Consider the following 18,162-nt stretch of genomic DNA (forward strand, 5'->3'; position numbering starts at 1 on the left):
ATTTACCAAAAATTAAAAAATAATATTTCTTCGTTTAAATAGAAAATACTTTGTTTCGTTTTAAACATGTAAAATTAATTTAATAATTTTAATTAGAATTATCCAAATCAAAATGTGATAAAAAATAATAAGTATTTTACACCTTTAAATTAATCGAATTAAAATTGAAAGTATCAACTGATGCTTAAATATTGCTATTGTTTTATCTCAAAGAGAGGAAAATAGTTTCCTTTTAAACAAGTCTTTTCTTTTAAAAAATATTAATAAATTTGCCGATTTTGTATTCGTAGCAAACACTAATATAATAAAGTTTAAGATACGGAACACAAACTCACATTAAAAAAATTAAGCAATATCAAAAAAAAAAAAAAGTGGATCCCATATTAAATTTATACTATATATAAGCATGTGTTGGGGGATGGATCGTCGTCCGTCCCCAACTCATGTGTAAAAATAAAATAAAATTTGGACCCCATGTTAAAAAAATAAAAAAAATCTCCAAACTCATGTAAAAAAAAAATGGTGGACCTCATATTAAAAAAATTAAGTAATATAAAAAAAAGATGGACCCCATATTAAAAAAAAAAACGTGCACCCCATATATTAAAAAATCAAATAATATTCATGTAATTCCCAAAGTATCCCCATCAAGTCAATAATAGTGGATTCATTGCCACATGCGTATCAACCCATTAGTGGGAGCAAATGAAATTATTGCACAACAAAAAACATGGACCTCATATTATTTGAAAGGTTAAGTAGGCAAGTACATATAATTTCCTTTCTTTTCTTATATTAGCCTGAGATCTAATTTAGATATTTAATTGTTGTATTTGCTATTCCGTCATGTCGTTTATTTGTTATGTTTACTAAAATAAATATACTTAAAATATTTATATTTTAATTTTTATTCTTACTCTAATAAATGTGATAAGAGATTAATGTCGTAAAAGAAAAAATAATATTAAATGGAGATCAAATAATAAATAAGATAAATTAATCAAATTATAATTCTAATTGACGTTTCGTTAAAAAAAAGTGCAAAAGACAACATGACAAGTAAAATGAGCTAAACCAAGAATATTCACCAAAAATTAAAAAATAATAGTTCTTCGTTTAAAAAGAAATCAAATTTCTACTTTGTTTCATTTTAAACGTGTAAAATTAATTTAATAATTTGAATTAGAATTATCCAAATCAAAATTTGATAAAAAAATAATAAATATTGTTTAGGTCCAATCTATATACATTAATAATAAAATATTTTACACCTTTAAATTAATCGAATTAAAATTTAAAATATAAACTGATGCTTAAATATTGCTATTATTTTGTCTGAAAGAGAGGAAAATAGTTTCGTTTAAACAAGTCTTCTCTTTTAAAAAGTATTAATAAATTTTTGCAAACTTTGTATTCGTAGCAAACACTAATATAATAAAGTTTTGGATACGGAGCACAAACTACAATGTTATATTAATCGTGTTTTGAACATAGTATATATATCTTATCACTGCCCAAACAAAGCTACATACACATAGATACACTATAATCCAAAGTGTTAGGCCCGTGCGCAGCACGGGCATTGGAGGTGGTATCGTCGTCCACCTCCAACTCATGTTACCACAAAAAAAAAAAAAAGTGAACCCCATATTAAAAAAAAAAAAAAGCAATATAAAAAAAAAATAGACCCCATATTAAAATAATCAAGCAATATCAAAAAATAACTACATACACATAGATACACTATAATCTAATATATTGGACCCGTGCTGCTATAAGTATTAAAATCTTGAAAACGAAATGCGAAAAAGTCCAACGCATTCAATCTTGTTACTTAATAGTGTGAATTCTTGCACAAAAGACAGTAGGTGCAAGGAAAATAGAATACCAGGTGAAAGAAAAGAACTTGGTCCGGTGTCAGTATGTTAAGTTTGTCTGAACAGGACCAGCAGCTATGTCGCTCGGAATCTTAAAAATGTCTAAACGGATGTGTGCCGTATCATTCAAAAGTTGCATAGTTTTGAAGGATTCAACATGGATGCAGCAACATTATTGGAGAATCCGAGCAACATAGCCCAACAATATTGGTGTTCCATCATCTTGCACTACTTATCAGGGGACAAGTATTAGCAAATTCAGTTATTTTCGTATCTACACATTACAAAAGCCAATAGAATTGACTTGACTTCTCAACCATAGAACAAAAATGTATTGACTGCTATACAAGATACTGAAAGCCGTTAATTACCAATCAATTTTGTCCATAGTTGGTATCTAACTTATATGACAGCATACTACAAATGTGTTCTCTGAAGGTAAAATGCAAGCCTCCTCTCCTCAAAGGAATACTCTATCTCCTCCATATGGATCTTTTCAACGAGCTTCGAATTGTAAGGTGTAACAGCAGGACCTGGTGTTGTCATCTGCATTGGAACAGACACGGTTGATGGAGTACAAGGTACTGGAATTGGCATTGGTTTAGCAGGAGTTCTGTTCTCTTCTTCATAAGTAGAAATAGTCTTTACAGGAGTGGAGAATGGTGTAGTATGGTTACTTAGCGGGGTTTTCATTACCGTCTCATTATGTTTTCTGTTCACATCTCCCAAAATAGTTGTTGCATTGTATAGGGAAGAATCTTTGCAAGAGATGGGTGAGAAAGGCTTCCGCATTGTTGCTGTCTCTAATTCTGGACCATTTAGTGCACTGATGGATTGCTTTTTCGAAAGAAGTTCATCGATACCCAAACCTCCTCTCCTCCCTAAGCAAAGAAGCGTAACAAGATTAAAAATTGAGAACGTGGCAGTACAATTAGAATTCTATAATATGATATCAGAAGAAACTACTACATCTTGAATTCTTTAATATGATAAAAGAAAGCTTAGTTAGAGTTCACAAATAGCGTTGGTGTCTGGACCATTGAAGAATATCAGACTTTTTCTCAGGCCCAAATTGACAGAGGAATGATTTTCAACCAAGTATTTCAAGAGAGTTGAGGAGAAAGTTACCGGCTGATAAAGCTGCAAATCCATCATATTGGTCAAGTTGATGAAAGTGCTCAGACTTCTTTGCTTGACGTGTGTTTGGGGTAGTTTTAGTGGAATGAGGAAGTTCTGTTTTACAAGTTTGCTGCATTGTTCCTCCAAGTGAAAGCCTTCTATTGCTCGGAGCACCACCACATGATAATTTAGGACCTTTTTTGGCACTTTGGTTTTTCATAGGACTGGGTTTTGAGCCATAACGAGCCTCTTGTTCTGCCATTAACTGTCCCTGAAGTTTCTTCTGGTCCTGAGATAAGATGAATCACGTGCAGGTTAATGGCTTTCTATAATAGCATAGATTTAAAGTTAACTAAAAGTCAGTTGAGAGTTCGTACCCTCTGCCTCTTACGTTCTAGCTCCTTTTCTTCCCTCAAGATGGTATACTCTTCTAGCATAGAGAGAAGAGGAATCTAACAAAAACAAGCAAACAGTTTAGGGAGATCTTGTATGGAACTTACACTTGAACATTATCACATCTTAAAATGCAAGCTGGGAAATGCATACACCATCATAAGTGAATGTGGTTCCTCTCTCATTTTCCCAAGCTTTTGTTTTTGATGCCAATCCTTCCACCATTGCTGTTGAACAACATTATTTTATTTGAAAGTTATTACCACTCATAACATTGTTCAATAAAGAAAATCTGAAATATCATCCTCGAACCTTTATATGGAACAAATATGCATTAACAAAAAGAAAGGTACTTATAAGAAACCTGGAAGCTTATTAACCAAAGCACGAGCTTTCTCAGCACGCTTTAGAGTTAGGTGGGTGCCTCGTCCAGCATTGTAGCGGTTTTCATCCTAGACAAGAAATCAAGGTAATGAATAAGCATTTTAGGCATACTTCATGGAACATGTCAATGCTAGTTGAAAGCAAAACCAACCCTGTTATACTCCTCAAGCCAGCACTCCTCCTCACATGCAGCGATCCATTTCTCGACTTTGTCTAGAATGTCTTTCCTGCTGAAAGCTTCCTCTTTGACTTGAGCTATTTGGAGCTCAATTTGCTCAAGGACAGCATCAGCAGCATTGACAGCTCCTTTTCAGAGATATGAACAAAGAAGAGCATATAAATTAATCTCATAACAAGGACATACTAATCGATTGAATTTCTATTTGTTTACGATTTAAATACCAGATTCAATAGCTTCAATAGCTATACTCATTGCACTGTCTGAATCAGCAACCATATGTGTTTTTCTGTAGATCTCCTCTAGTTCTGACTTCTTCTTCAGAACAAGCTCCTTCATTTTGCTTGCTTTCAATTCTTCCAAACGGGACACTTCTTCCTCAACCTTGATTGTAAAAGATCCATCATATTCAGGCCCAAAGTAGAATTTCACAGTCAAGCGGAATGTTATCAAAGATGCTATAACTCACACAAGTAATGAATTCCAGCGACAAAATGTTAGGCTCTGTTATCTCATGTTCTTTGGCAGCTATCTTACAAGTGACATTCTGAAATATCTGTTGCTCTTCAATAGGCGTATCCATCAAATTCCATAGTTCCAGCATGGACATAGTAAGATCTTGTAGCTGTAAAATCCAGAAGGTCATCAATGTCTACAGAGTGAAAAAAAGATAGGTAACTCAAGAATAATTTACTCAACCGCATACCCGCTGCATCCTTTGTAACTTAACTTCTTGTAGTCTTTGTATTGCAGCTGCTAAATTTTGGATGGTATCGTTACAAATGTTCTTACTTTCTTCTGATTCCCTAAGACTTGGATCAATCTCATTGATAGTATGTTTGAAATCCATGCCAAGAACCGAGCATAATGAATTCAAAGAACCAAGGTAATCCAGAACCTGTTTCAAGCGTTCGCTCTGGCCAAAAACAGGAAATAGTCTAAGTCAGAGGACAGGGTCAGAGAACAATTGGCTTGGTGTTATAGAGCGATTTTTAACCTTTTCTTGTTGAAGTGCATGCAGTTCTGTATGCAATTCTTCGAGCTTTCGTAATGATAAATCACTTTCATCCACTACCAAGCTTGTAGAAGTAAACCTATAAATTTCATTCTTAATCTTCTGTATCTGCTTCATAACTTCAATGAATTGATTTTTTCTGTCAGATCTCCTCTTCCGCATCTCCTCCAGTTCTGGAAGGACCGCTCTAAGTTCCGCCTTCAAACCTCCTTGGCTCTGGTCAGACTGAATACAAGAGATCCATTATAAAATTCCTTACCTGATCTTGCGGAAGGAAAAAAAACATGTAGACCGTACTTTAACTATGTTTATACAAAGTATTTAAATTCAACTTTTCCTGTATATTCTAGAATATAAGAGGAGCCTCGAAGCTTGGTCATCTTAATACTGTTGCAAGAATAAAACCAATCTGTACTAGCGCAGTGCAATTTTATTTTGTATTTACAGATAAGGCAACTGTGTATATAACCATTTCATACAATCGCCCCATCTATTGAAACCGTAAAAGGTAATTGACTACATCATTCCTAACCTGTTTAATACGCACTGGTCGCTCCCCCATTGCAGAACAGATAGCTGCAAGCTCCGCTTCAGAATCAGCAATTGTCTGCCTTAGTTGAGCTCTGCTCTTGTTCGCTTGGTCCACTTTACGCCTATACACTTCCAGACATTCTCGTTCAATCTCAAATAGCATTCTGTCCCTTTCAGTATCACATTCCCCAACTTCATCCCATATTATCTTCAGAAAAAAAAAAAGAGAGCGAAAAATGAATATGATATCCATCATAAAAAGACAAGAAGATAACAGATGGAAAGTAAAGAAAGATACATAAAGAGAAGGACAGCTCCCACTAAATAACTTATGAACATGTTATTGACAATATACTAATTAAAAAATACTACCTGTAGTTCATGTAGCAGTAATCCACATGTTGTTTCCGTTTGCTGAAGTGGATCATTTTGAGGAGTTGACATCTCAGAGATATTCAACTGCCAATTAAGAGTAATTATTACAAGATTATATTCCAAGAAATATTGAATAATCTGAAACCAGAGCGAGCAATTTCACTCGTCATCAACTGTAACATTGGCCATGAACAGTAATGCAGCCTGGAACATAAAGAAACAATTATTCTCATAAATGATCAAGGAAGTAACAATTTTGTAATGTCCTTCTGACATCTATTCTTCAAATGTGCATGCCTAGTCCGCCCCTATCTTTCGCCTAAGATACAATTTCAACATATTTAACTCTCCAAAAGGAAGCCTCTTAACACTCACCTTCAATGAGATACACACTACTAACAATTCAAATTTTAAGCTATGATCAACTCTATAATCAAATATCTACTTTTGTAACTTATTAACCTTAATTTAGTGCTCACTTGAACAAACTCTTGATCAAATGCTTAGATTTGAGACTATCAATACTTTGAAACTGGCCATTGGGATAATCAGAATGATTCTGCATATGACTTCAAATTTACTAATTTAACACCAAGTACAGAAAACTGGTAGACAATGATACTGTTGCAGCTTTTACGGCTTTAGGACCCCACCTTCAATTCCCACTCACTAATAAAAGTTCAAATTTTTAGCTATAGTCAACTCTACACGCTAATAATATATAAAATTCTTAAACAAAACAACAACATACATACCCTGTGTAATCTCACAAGTGGGGTCTGGTGAGGGTAGGATGTACCTGACCTTACCCCTACCTTTCTGTGGTAGAGAGACTGTTTCTGATAGACTCTCGAATCTATAGATTATTAAGTTCCAGAAATAACAAATATCTACTTACTAACATTAATTAAATGCTCACTTCAAATCTCAATTGAAATTTGAAATTCATATTAGTAGGACATTAACACCTTGAAACAAATGCAAAAAATACATATAAATTTGTAAAAGAAAATTGTGGAAAACTGCTTCGAAATTCATAATTCGTAACTTCAACACTGAAAATGAGTACTGAAAACCCGTAGACTCATTTTTTTTCCCTTTTCTTAGGTGAAATGCATATTAGTATGTCATTAACGCATCGAAACAAATGAGAAAAAAAAAAAAAACGTATTAAATTGTCAAAAGAATTATGGAAACTCGTAGACAGCGATAGAGTTACAGTTTTTTTTTTTTTTCCTTAAGTGAAATGCATATTAATAAGCCATTAACACATCGAAACAAATGAAAAAATGCATATAAATTTTTCAAAAAAATTGTGGAAACACAGCTTCGAAATTCATAATTCGTACAGAAAACTCGTGACAATGATAATTTTACAGCGAGAAAAAGGAAACTCACACAACTGTATATTTCGCCGGAGCAGAGAGAGAGAGAGGTGAGCTTGGATTCAAAAGGTAGTAATTTGAATTTTGAAATTTGGGGGTATTTCCTGATTTGGTGTAAAATATTATTAAAAGTGAAATAAATATAATGAAAATAAAATGTGATATGAAAATAAATGAGAACTGATATTGTGGATCTAGGCTTGTGAGTTAGAAATCCAAAAAGGCCCAAAATGCTTCTCTTGGGGGTCATTTGCACTTTTGTCCCTATTTTGTGCTGGTCTTTAATTTTTTTCCCTTCAAACAGGCTGTTGCTTAATTTTTGTCCTTCAAAATCGAACTAAGTTATGCATTATTATATGCATAAATTATGTTAGTGCCCTTAAATAACGTATATCCCTCTAAGCATAAGTTCAATTTTGAAGGGTAAAAATTAAAGACCAGCCCGTTTGAAGGCCAAACCGTGCAATTACTTCCATTTGCACAAATGTCCCTATTTTGGGGTGGTCTTTAATTTTGACTCTCAAATTTGTGGTATTTAATTTTGGTCCTTTAGATTTTTGGCATGGCATAACTTTGATTTCACTCGGCTAAGTTTACGTTTAGCTTCGGCATATGTATCGTAACATCCACACAAGTTATGTCGGACAAGACAAAACTTTCAACACTCAACATAATATGAAAAATACTACACAATTTATGCCGCATAACTTAATTCCTACATAATTTATGCCGAGCGGGACAAAAGTCCAATTTCCAAAGATAAAAATGTGACAGAAATTACGTCGAGCGAAGCAGGTCTGAATATTTTTATTAAATGAGTACCAGAGATGAAAATTAAAAATCACAAATACGAAGGATAAAAATTAAAGACCAATGCGTTTGAAGGATAATCTGTGCATAAACTTTCAAAATGCTTCCTTGGCTATAACCCATGGAGCCCAAAGAAATTGCAAGTGGTGTTCTTCCGGGATTGCTTGTAGTTGTATCGTACAAACATTTTAGTAGGCTTGTCTAATAAAAATTTAATTACATCGCATAAAGAAGTAGAGAAGCAATATGCATGTGTATCTGGAAGACAGACCAAAAGTTTCCTGCAAACTATGCCTTAGCAAACTCTCCCTGATTTTCGCCTGAACGGGGCAGAGTTTGTAGGCAACCTCTTCCTGGCGATTTTTTTTTAAAATTTTCACCTGAATAGGAGTTCGAATCCGGAACCCTGAGATTTTAGGCGAAAGGGAAAAGTTAAATACTTTCATTTTAATGGACAAAAATTAAAGACCACCCCAAAATAAGGACATTACTGCAAATTTGATACAATCAGAGCCCAACCGAGTTTAGTTTGATCCAATCGTAAGGAGTCGGGTCACTTCTTTCTAAAATGAGCATAATATTGTATCTTCTAGTCTACTTTACTTGCGTTATTTAAAGTTACATCCAAATATCGCAAGTATTTAACTTGTAACTAGTGTTGGCAAACTTCAGATAAAAGCTTTGATGCTCTTCTGCTACCACTGCTTTTTCTTCTCTCCTACTCCGCAGCTAAATATTACTATAGTCTATATTTTTTTTCTTTTAATAGGTCAATATAAGTATTGTAGTTTCCTACCATTAGAGTCAACAACTTCCTTGAATTGGATCTCCAAAGACGACTGTTATCACACACTACCAATTGTGAAAAAATATCTTCTTCAACTGCTCAAGAAATTAAAATCGATGTACTAGTACCCACAATGCGAATTATGCCAGATTCTATCAGATGTGATTCTCCCAAATTTGTTGGACTTTTCAGTACTCTGAAAAGAATGAGAAACAAATCACTTTTGAGATATGTTTTATGTTTTCTACTGAGCTATGCCAACTTCAAACATATTAAAATATGTTTGCACAAGCGTTATGAAGTGCGCAACTTCAAACACGGATTTTTTTAGTTTCAATCTCGTAAGTTTGAATTTGATCCTGAAGCAATTAAACTTAAAAAAGTTTATCAACTTCCGCTATGTGTTAAATAACGGCCCTCCAATCGGCTGTCTGTGTACTTGCCCAAAAACGAGCAGAGTTACACCCAAGCCATAGCCAACTTGGTCAGTGACTGGAACGACCTGAATCCATCTCTGACTTTAACTTCAACAACTTAATTTATCAAAACTTCAATGAGATGTGACCATAATTTTCAATACTTAAAAATAAAACGTGAGAAAATGTCGAAATAAAAAGGTTTATACGTGAAAGGTCAATGGAAAAGAATGTCCCGTTTAGTTAACTATGATATTACATTTTTAAAACATAGCCAATAAGATACACCTGCAATCCTTAGGAGCAGGTAAGTTGTTCTAGTTTCTGGTTATAAGGTCCGTATCTCACAGATCCTTATGTTTCGGACTCTCCATAAATGTTATCTCACCCATGCGGAGCCCTCCAAAAATACACTAATTTTAAAGGATCCAACATGCACCCGTGACTTTTTTTTATGGTCTGAGCAACAGACAAAAACGCAGAAGAAAAATGACACCAATCGTGTATGACAAAGACCTAAAGCACGTTACAAGATATTTCACCAAACAGTTTTTCAAAATTTGACATTATAGATTGTCCATCTCAATTGTCCTTTGGCACCTTACAGACACAAAGAACTAGTGGCATAGGCACTGAAAGAAAAATTATATCAATGTCCACAGTAGCAACATCGGTTGATCGATAAATGATGGAACAAACAGGCCAGGGCTCGTGTATGAGCCTATTAGGACACTGGGTCGGCGTTGTGCCATCCTTTGGTGCATGGCACTATGCTCATGAACTCGTCAAATTCTTTGACATGAATATCACAGCATTTCCACTGCAAATTCAAAGGATAAAAACATAAGATCCTCAGATCGTTCTTTGAATATAAACCACTAAAAGCAAGTAGGTAGATATCAACTTACTCCTCTCATCCGGTCATGGAAGATTGCAGGTCCAGGATGGTAACTACAAGCAGTGTCATGATTTTCCTTTTCTGTAAATGTCTTACCACAGCCCTTGTTTTTACAGATTTGGGGCTCGTTTATACCAACTTTCTTCTTCACTGGAGCCGGATGGACTTGCTTTACATCTGTATTGCTCTCAGCAGGTACAGATGTTACTGTATTTGATGCTTTTGGAATTGCTTCTTTGAGTTGTGAACCTTAAATGCAATAGCAAGAATACTTATCAGAATACGGGCTAATAGCAAAAGAGAGTCCCTATAATGGGAATAGAGCAAAACGCAGCTTGAGAATGAAAACACTCTTTCCTCCTTAACCTACTAGCTATGTTGCTCGGACTCTTCAAAATCCCTGCCGCACCCGTATCGACACGACATGGGTGTGGGTATGAGATCCGCACCAGATCTGGTCACTTACCTTGGGTGCTTTGACTACATCTATGATAGAGAGGTATAGATTGATTGGGTATTTGGTTTATGCTTTGCTATTGCACGAGATATCTTATGAATTAAATATTAGGCATTTATAAAGAATTAAAATTTATTAGTTTTAGTTCAATAACTTCAATAAATCAAAATATATATTGTATATTTCATAATATACATTTATTGTTCATATCCCAACATCCTTTATCCGCACTAGGATACATCGGATACCCGCACCCGAGTCCGAGCAACATAGCCTACTAGGCAGCCTACCCTTCCATTTTTCACTTGCTAAACTCAACTAGAATTGTCCTAGTCTTCCAAAGTATAACGTTAGATGAAGTAAGAAGATGGATGACTACCGTGATCAGAGCAAAAGAATCCCTGGCGGCATCTAGGACAAGCTTCTTTCGGTGATGCATTGGTCATAGGAGTTGGAGCAGGAACTGCTGTATTTCGGGTAGCAGATGGCTTTACTGCTATGACTGGTTTTTCTGTCGTGTGCTTTCCTGTCTTACAACTGCACAAAATGAACTTTGATGTAACTGATAGATACTGAAGAATTTACATGTTTTAGCTCGACATTAGTAATCTCGGGGAAGGTTCCATTTCATCTCAGTCAAACAAATCAAGAAAATTATGACGAAGAAAAGGGGGCCCGGTGCACGAAGCATCCTTCGTTCATGTAGGGTCCAGGGAAGGGCTGCAACCAAGCAAATTATGAAAGTGTTTCATATTCTTCTTAAACTAGAGATAAGAAGAGGAGGGTTGGTAAGGTAGTAAATAGCTTCCCTAGCAAGAAGTATGTTGTTCACTCATTACCTATCCAAAATAAAAAGCATGCTTTTCTCACATTGTTTGGAAGAAAAAGAAGGGGATATAAGAAACCACTAATCTGTGACAGAAACAGAAATGAGTTTTTTCTTGATCGCTTAAGGATAGTGGAGGCAACATTAATTAGGAAAAGAAAAGGAGAAGAAGAGGGTTTGCACGGGATTAATAAATGACCCCGCAAAATACCTCCTTAAACTGTTCAAATTGTTAATGCAGGGCAAAAGCTCCCAGCAAATTCCACGATAACTTCCCCCGAATCTCGAAAAGCAACAAAGAGATGCAAGAGTTGATAAAAAAATTGACAACTAATCTTCAAGTAGAAGTGTCTGAAAAGCTTCCAGCTGGGCTACCGTTAAGGAACAATGAGTTCTAGCAGTAAACTACCATATTACTATATAGGAGAGCCTTTTTGACCAAGTCATCTTTTTTTTTTTTTTTTTGATTAAGCACCGGGTGTCCGGGTCTCTTTGAGCCCCGACTAATCCCGGGGGTGCACAGGCCCTCGGCAAGGAGTTTCCCGCAAGTGCACCACGGGTAATTCAGGGTTTTACCCCAGTCCGATGGCCCTCAGAAATTGTTTGCACCCAGTGGGTTTCGAACTTGAGACCTTGAAAGGGAGCACCCCAAGGCTCAAGCCAATTACCACCAGGCCAACCCCTGAGGGTTGACCAAGTCATCTTACAAACTCAACTCCTAAAAGTACTTCTCTGCCCACATTCTATATTGAATTCTCCAAATATTGTGTCCACTTTCAAAGAAGAGATGCTTTTTCTAACACGCCCCAAGACTCCAGTTTGTTACCTCCCACCCGCATAGACACCGAGTTAGCCCACAAGGTTTAAGTAGGAATATTTCACCTAGTATCACCTCAGTTGGATAAAATTGTTTATAATATGCAATAGATGATACATGCAACAGATGATAACTGGTCGAAAAGATGATAATATACCGCCTAATAAGGAAGATTAATTGTCACCTATAGCCATATCAAAAGAAGGTTATAACATGCATGGATGGTAAATACAATGTAATGAATTTTTGCCTTAACTAATTAAACCAATGCCGGGGTCTACAGCTTTGCTTATATAAAGGGGACTTTACCAGTTTCAACAGATTCTCGCAAACAGAAATGGCACAGCTATCTGGCACGAAAGTTTCCAGTAAAATAAGGAAAAGTATAAGTACCCACCCAGGAATTTCGAGAAATAAACTGAAATCATGACTCTTTTTCTTGCAACAACTCCACTGTTTCATTCCATCATGAAATAAAGGCTGCAAATATGAACTTTGATGATTAGCTGGATGTTCTAGAAGCTATGGTATCTGCAATTCAAGATAAGAAATCAGACAATTTATTTCACTTACACCCTGATGCCAAAGGAGCCAATAAGCGCATTCATGTCCAGTGCGGTCCGTGCAAAAGAAACACAAACTTGTCAACAGATGCTTAGAAGGCAAGTATAATTCATGAGCGAAAGTGTTCAAGTCCATGGAAATGCAACATTAATCTAACACTTGAGATGACATTTATATTTTTTCATGGTAGATTCCTCCTATAATCTCTATATTCCAAGTGACAATCATATTCTTACATGTATTTGCAGTAATTTCACCAGACATTGTGTTGATTGTCTTTTTTTATCTGTAAGCAAAATGACCTTTTGCTGATTCTTGACAATATAAACAGGGCATTTGCATTAATTAAGTGTTCAGTTTACTAAATTTTCCTTATTAATGGTACTTTAGAAATCTAACTTTGCCTCCTAGTACTCCAATTAGTTTGGGAAATGGTTACGTAATAATAAGTAAAATTAGAAAAACATAATTAATTCTCCTTCGGTTAGCTAAAGCAGACAAGTAAAGAGGAAGATCTATTATTAGTATACTACACAAGTAAAAAGAATGGAGAGAGTACTAAAGACTTCCATTGCCAAGTGAATTGCTATATCATAATTGTCTTTTCGCCAGATATCATTGGTGCTAGAATGAATTTAACAATCAACTTCTACACAAACATGAACCTATTCCAGCTCAAATTCTACACCTATGTCGTTTAAGCTAACAAAACAGCAAGGAAGGGAAGGGAAAAGTAAAAAAAAGTCCCACATTCCAAAAGGGATTTTCACAATAAGTTTGAATAGATAAGACACTGAAAGTCAATACATGAACCAACAAGAAAGGAACTGAATACTAAAGATTTCCATGCCAAGTAAATTACTATATGTGAACTGCCTCTTTGCCAGATGTTGTGAACCTATTCCAGCTCAAATTCTACAGCTATGTCGTTTAACCTAACAGAACAGCAAAGACGGGGATAAAGAAAAACCCCACATCCCTAAAGGGATTTTTACAATGAAGTTTGAGGAGATTAACACTGAAGTTAATACTGAATACATGGACTTGTTCCAGCTCAAATTCTATGGCTATGTCGTTTAAGTTAACAGAACAGCAAGAAACGGGAAAAAAGAAAAACCCCACATCCCAAAAGGGATTTTACAATGAACTTTGAAGAGATTAACAGTAACACTGAAATGAATACTGAATACATGAACCTATTCCAGTTTAAAAACTATACCTATGTCGTTTAAGCAAACAGCACAACAAGAATGATAAAAGCAAAAAAACCTACATCCTAAAGGGATCTTCACAGAAGTTTGAAGAGATTAACACTGAAGTGAACAGTTGGTTGCTGGTTAGAATTATGCAGGTATTAGTAGATTAGTTATGAAGGAATCTATGTATTATTTTATACAGGACTTAGTTATTCAGGGTTAGATGTGTTGAATTTTATACATAGCAAAAGAATGCTACCAAACATGCCAGTATTACTTATGCATGATTTAATACTTGAATAACTTAGTTCCTAACCAGCAACCAAACAAGGGATTTCCACAACGAAGTTTGAAGAGATTATCACTTAAGTAATACATGAATCAACAAGGGTGGATCAGTTGGTTGAGCATGGGACTTTCATAATGGAGGTCTAAGGTTCGAAACCTCCTGCCTACGACAACAGGGAATTAGCCTTTTGGGTCGAGCTCAAGCCCCGTGCGGGTTATCTCTCTTGTGTGTTTGCAGGCTATTACACAGGAGCTGGGTAAAGTTTACCCCGTGTTTATCCGAAGGATAGCGGTTGCGGGTTCCCATGTCATAAAAAATAAAAAAAAAGAGGGGGGGGGGGAAGGTCTTTCTGCCATACTGATGTTGGCCACAATGGCCCAAATGAGGGAAGCACAGTAAATTTGTTACGGGTATCTAAGACAAATTTAATAATTTATACCTAATTAAAGTCATTCCTATCCTTCCCTCCTAAAGTTCATCTTAATTCAAAAATTATACATGTAAAAGTTATGATGGTCTTTTCATAGGTGTGGCCAAATTGGTGTGGTAGTTTAGCGGCGCTCAAAAAGGGGAAGTGAATCAACCAAAAAGTAGTAATTGAATCAGAGAGATTAAATGGGGGGCATAAATAGTTCAATAATCTACTAAAAACTTCCATTGCCAGGTGAATTACTACTATATAAGCAGATGAACCTATTCCAGCTCAAATTCTATAACTATGTCGGTTAAGCTAACATAAAATCAAGAAAGAAAAAAACCCCACATCCCAAAAAGGGATTTTCACAATGAAATTTGAAGAAATTAACACTAAAGTGAATACAATGCATCAAATTAAAAAAAAAGAAAAAAAAAAGGAATTGAATCAAGAAAGATTAAAAGAGGAGACAAACGGATTCGTGATAAGTGCAGGAGCCATCAGGATTATCATCTTCCGTAAAAGTGGCGTTGCAGCCTATTCTTTGACATCGAAGTCTCTCCATTGCTTCTTCTTCTTCTTGATTCTCTAGAAACTACGCACAAATTAATTTTACTCTTACTCTCACAGTATATAAAAGCTTATTATTTGCAAAAGGATCTTGAAATACTCCCCCGTATCAAAATATTTAGGTGCCGATTGGCATAAAAATAAAAAAAAAAATCACTTTTTTTTGAAATTTTTGAAGATGCAGTTACGTTTGGCCATAATTTTGATGAAATGTAATTATAAAAAAGTGAAAAAATTTTGAAAAATAAATTTTTCTTGTTTTTGGTATTTCGAATATTCGGAATACAACTTCAGTTGTATTCCGAATATTTATGGCCAAACGTTCAAAAGTAAAAAAGTGAATTTTTTTTAAAAAAAAGTGAATAATTTTTATGGCCAAACAGCTACTTATACTCCGTTTCAATGTATGTGAACTCATTTGACTGACATGATGTTTAAGAAAGAATTTAATTTTTGAAACTTGTGGTTCAAAATAAGTCTTGAATATTTATGTGGCTGTAAATTATTTCATAGAGTGAATTTGTTTTCAAATTAGGAAAAAAGTTATTCATTTTGACTCGAATTAAAAAGGAAATAGATTCACATAAATTAAAACAGAGTGAGTAGCATTTTTCATTTACACGCTCATTAAAGAATTATTTATAAAAATAGTATTTTAACTATTTTATCCTTAATATATTTCATTACATAATATCTTCTCAATAAATTTTTACTCTAGGTAAAATAGGAAAAATTTATTTAATTTTATCTTACTTAACTAAAAAGATAAATATTTTAAAATAAATATTTTAATAAGACGAATAAATATTTTGAGACGGAGGGAGAAATAGACTAGTCTTCTCCTAAGTCTTTTTTATTTTATTTTTTCCCCTATTTATTACTTTTGGAATCCGCGTCTCCCAACGCAGCAACGCTACCTTGCTGTGCATATTGGCCCATCTGCTTTTTGCCTTTTAAGAGAGGGCAATTCGCGCAAATGCCCCATTTTGGGGCATGGTCTTTAATTTTTGTCCTTCAAATTGCTTTTGTTTAATTTTTACTCTTCAGTATTTTAAGTGACTAAAAATATTCGTGAGATTCTAGGTTTGAACTCCAACAGAATATAAAAATAATAATTCATAAGGTAGAATTTCGTAGCAAATTAGACTTGTAGTGTCACAATATCTGGCAATAGATTCATGCGTTAAGGTCAATTATGCCTTAAGCATAATTTTTATATAGAAGTTATGCGTTAAGGTAAGACATAACTTTACCCGTTATCATCTTCCGTAAAAGTGGCGTTGCAACCTATTCTTTGACATCGAAGTCTCTCCATTGCTTCTTCTTCTTGATTCTCTAGAAACTACGCACAAATTAATTTTACTCTTACTCTCACAGTATATAAAAGCTTATTATTTGTAAAAGGATCTTCAAACACCCGTCTCAAAATATTTATGACTTTTTTATTTATAAATTTATTAAAAAAACATTTATAAATATAATATTTTGATTATTTTACCCTTAATATATTTTATCATATAATTTCTCCTTAATAAGTATTTACTTTATTAATGATGAAAATTTCTTAAATATTGTAAATTAATACAAAGATAAAATTAAAAAAAGTATTAATTTTATTTTGATTAAGAGCCTGTTTGGATTGGCTTATAAATTGTTGAAAATAGCTTATAAGCTGTTTTTAGCCTTTTTAAGTGTTTGATCAGCTAACTTAAAGTCATTTTGTGCTTAAATTAAGCCCAAAAAAATAATTGAATCCGTTTGGCTTAGCTTATCTTATAAGCTGCTTTTTTTTTAAGCTCATCCAAACAGGCTCTAACTAAATTGATAAATATTTTGAGACGAGGGTGCAATAGAGAAGTCTTCTCCTAAGTCTTTATTATTTTATTTTTCCCCCCTATTTATTACTTTTGAAATCCGCGTCTCCCAACGCAGGAACACTACCTTGCAGTGCATATTGGCCCACTTGCTTTTTTCCTTTTAAGAGAGGGCAATTCGCACAAATGCCCTATTTTGGGGGTTGGTCTTTAATTTTTGTCCCTCAAATTGCTTTTGTTTAATTTTTACTCTTCAGCATTTTAAGTGACTAAAAATATTTCTGAGATTCTAGGTTTGAACTCCAACAGAACATAAAAATAATAATTCATAAGGTAGAATTTCGTAGCAAATTAGACTTGCAGCATCACAATATCTGGCAATAGGTTCATACGTTAAGGCCAATTATGCCTTAAGCATAATTTCTATATAGAAGTTATGCGTTAAGGGAAGGCATAACTTTACACCTTATCCGACATAACTTTTTTCTTAGGCATAACTTAGAACTACAGAAGTTATGTTTTATACGACCTAACTTGGAACAACAACACAATATAAGGCCTAACTTTCGCTAAATCTTACCTTGTAAAATTGTTTTTTTTTTTTCGATTGAGTCGAGATTCGAACCCAAAACCTCGAATTATTTTCAGCGTTTTTTAGGTGAACGACAAAAATTAAAGACCAGCAATTTGAGGGGCAAAATTAAAGAACAATGCGTTTGAAGGGCAATCCGCTTAAAGAAACGTCTAATAGATTGTAAACATTTGAGCGGATGATCTATCTAAAATAACCTCTCTACCCCATAAAGTTGAAGAGTAAATAGAGTTGTTACTGTGGGCTAGGTCCATTGGGTGGCCCTAACCCAACCCTTGATTGATAGTTGGGCTAAAAAATTTGTCCATTTAAAAATGAGGCTTTTTAGCCTGGCCCTAGTAAGCCTGTTGGCCCGTCAGGCTTGAGCGGGCCTTGGCTAGACCGGGTTGTGAGCCAAATAGAAGAATTTATTTAAAAAATAAAAAAAGTAGAGTAGTAAAATAATATGAGGAGT

At 34.6% G+C, this 18,162-nt stretch overlaps 2 protein-coding genes across 3 annotated transcripts; both read right to left on the reverse strand.

Annotated features, from left to right (window-relative positions):
- Positions 1-1,818: 1,818 nt before the first annotated feature.
- On the reverse strand, positions 1,819-7,424 carry LOC132600777 (65-kDa microtubule-associated protein 3-like). Of its 2 annotated transcripts, none has more exons than XM_060314158.1 (13): positions 7,271-7,424; positions 5,870-5,956; positions 5,499-5,705; positions 4,949-5,191; positions 4,658-4,867; positions 4,421-4,576; positions 4,176-4,335; positions 3,925-4,079; positions 3,754-3,841; positions 3,543-3,616; positions 3,374-3,448; positions 3,006-3,285; positions 1,819-2,758 (listed from the first exon to the last, which is right to left on the reverse strand). In XM_060314158.1, the coding sequence occupies exons 2-13, from the start codon at positions 5,939-5,941 to the stop codon at positions 2,295-2,297; spliced, it is 2,184 nt and encodes a 727-aa protein (XP_060170141.1). In that variant the 5' UTR covers positions 5,942-5,956; positions 7,271-7,424; the 3' UTR covers positions 1,819-2,294. The 2 variants fall into 2 exon arrangements, with proteins under 2 accessions (XP_060170141.1, XP_060170142.1); XM_060314159.1 differs by having other exon boundaries at positions 7,276-7,332.
- Positions 7,425-9,774: 2,350 nt separating this feature from the next.
- On the reverse strand, positions 9,775-14,604 carry LOC132600778 (cysteine and histidine-rich domain-containing protein RAR1). The gene is made up of 5 exons (XM_060314160.1): positions 12,842-14,604; positions 12,666-12,748; positions 11,005-11,162; positions 10,179-10,417; positions 9,775-10,090 (listed from the first exon to the last, which is right to left on the reverse strand). The coding sequence occupies exons 1-5, from the start codon at positions 12,965-12,967 to the stop codon at positions 9,995-9,997; spliced, it is 702 nt and encodes a 233-aa protein (XP_060170143.1). The 5' UTR covers positions 12,968-14,604; the 3' UTR covers positions 9,775-9,994.
- Positions 14,605-18,162: the final 3,558 nt, after the last annotated feature.

Source organism: Lycium barbarum, chromosome 6 (assembly GCF_019175385.1).
Source record: "Lycium barbarum isolate Lr01 chromosome 6, ASM1917538v2, whole genome shotgun sequence".
NCBI classification, from domain to species: Eukaryota; Viridiplantae; Streptophyta; class Magnoliopsida; order Solanales; family Solanaceae; genus Lycium; species Lycium barbarum.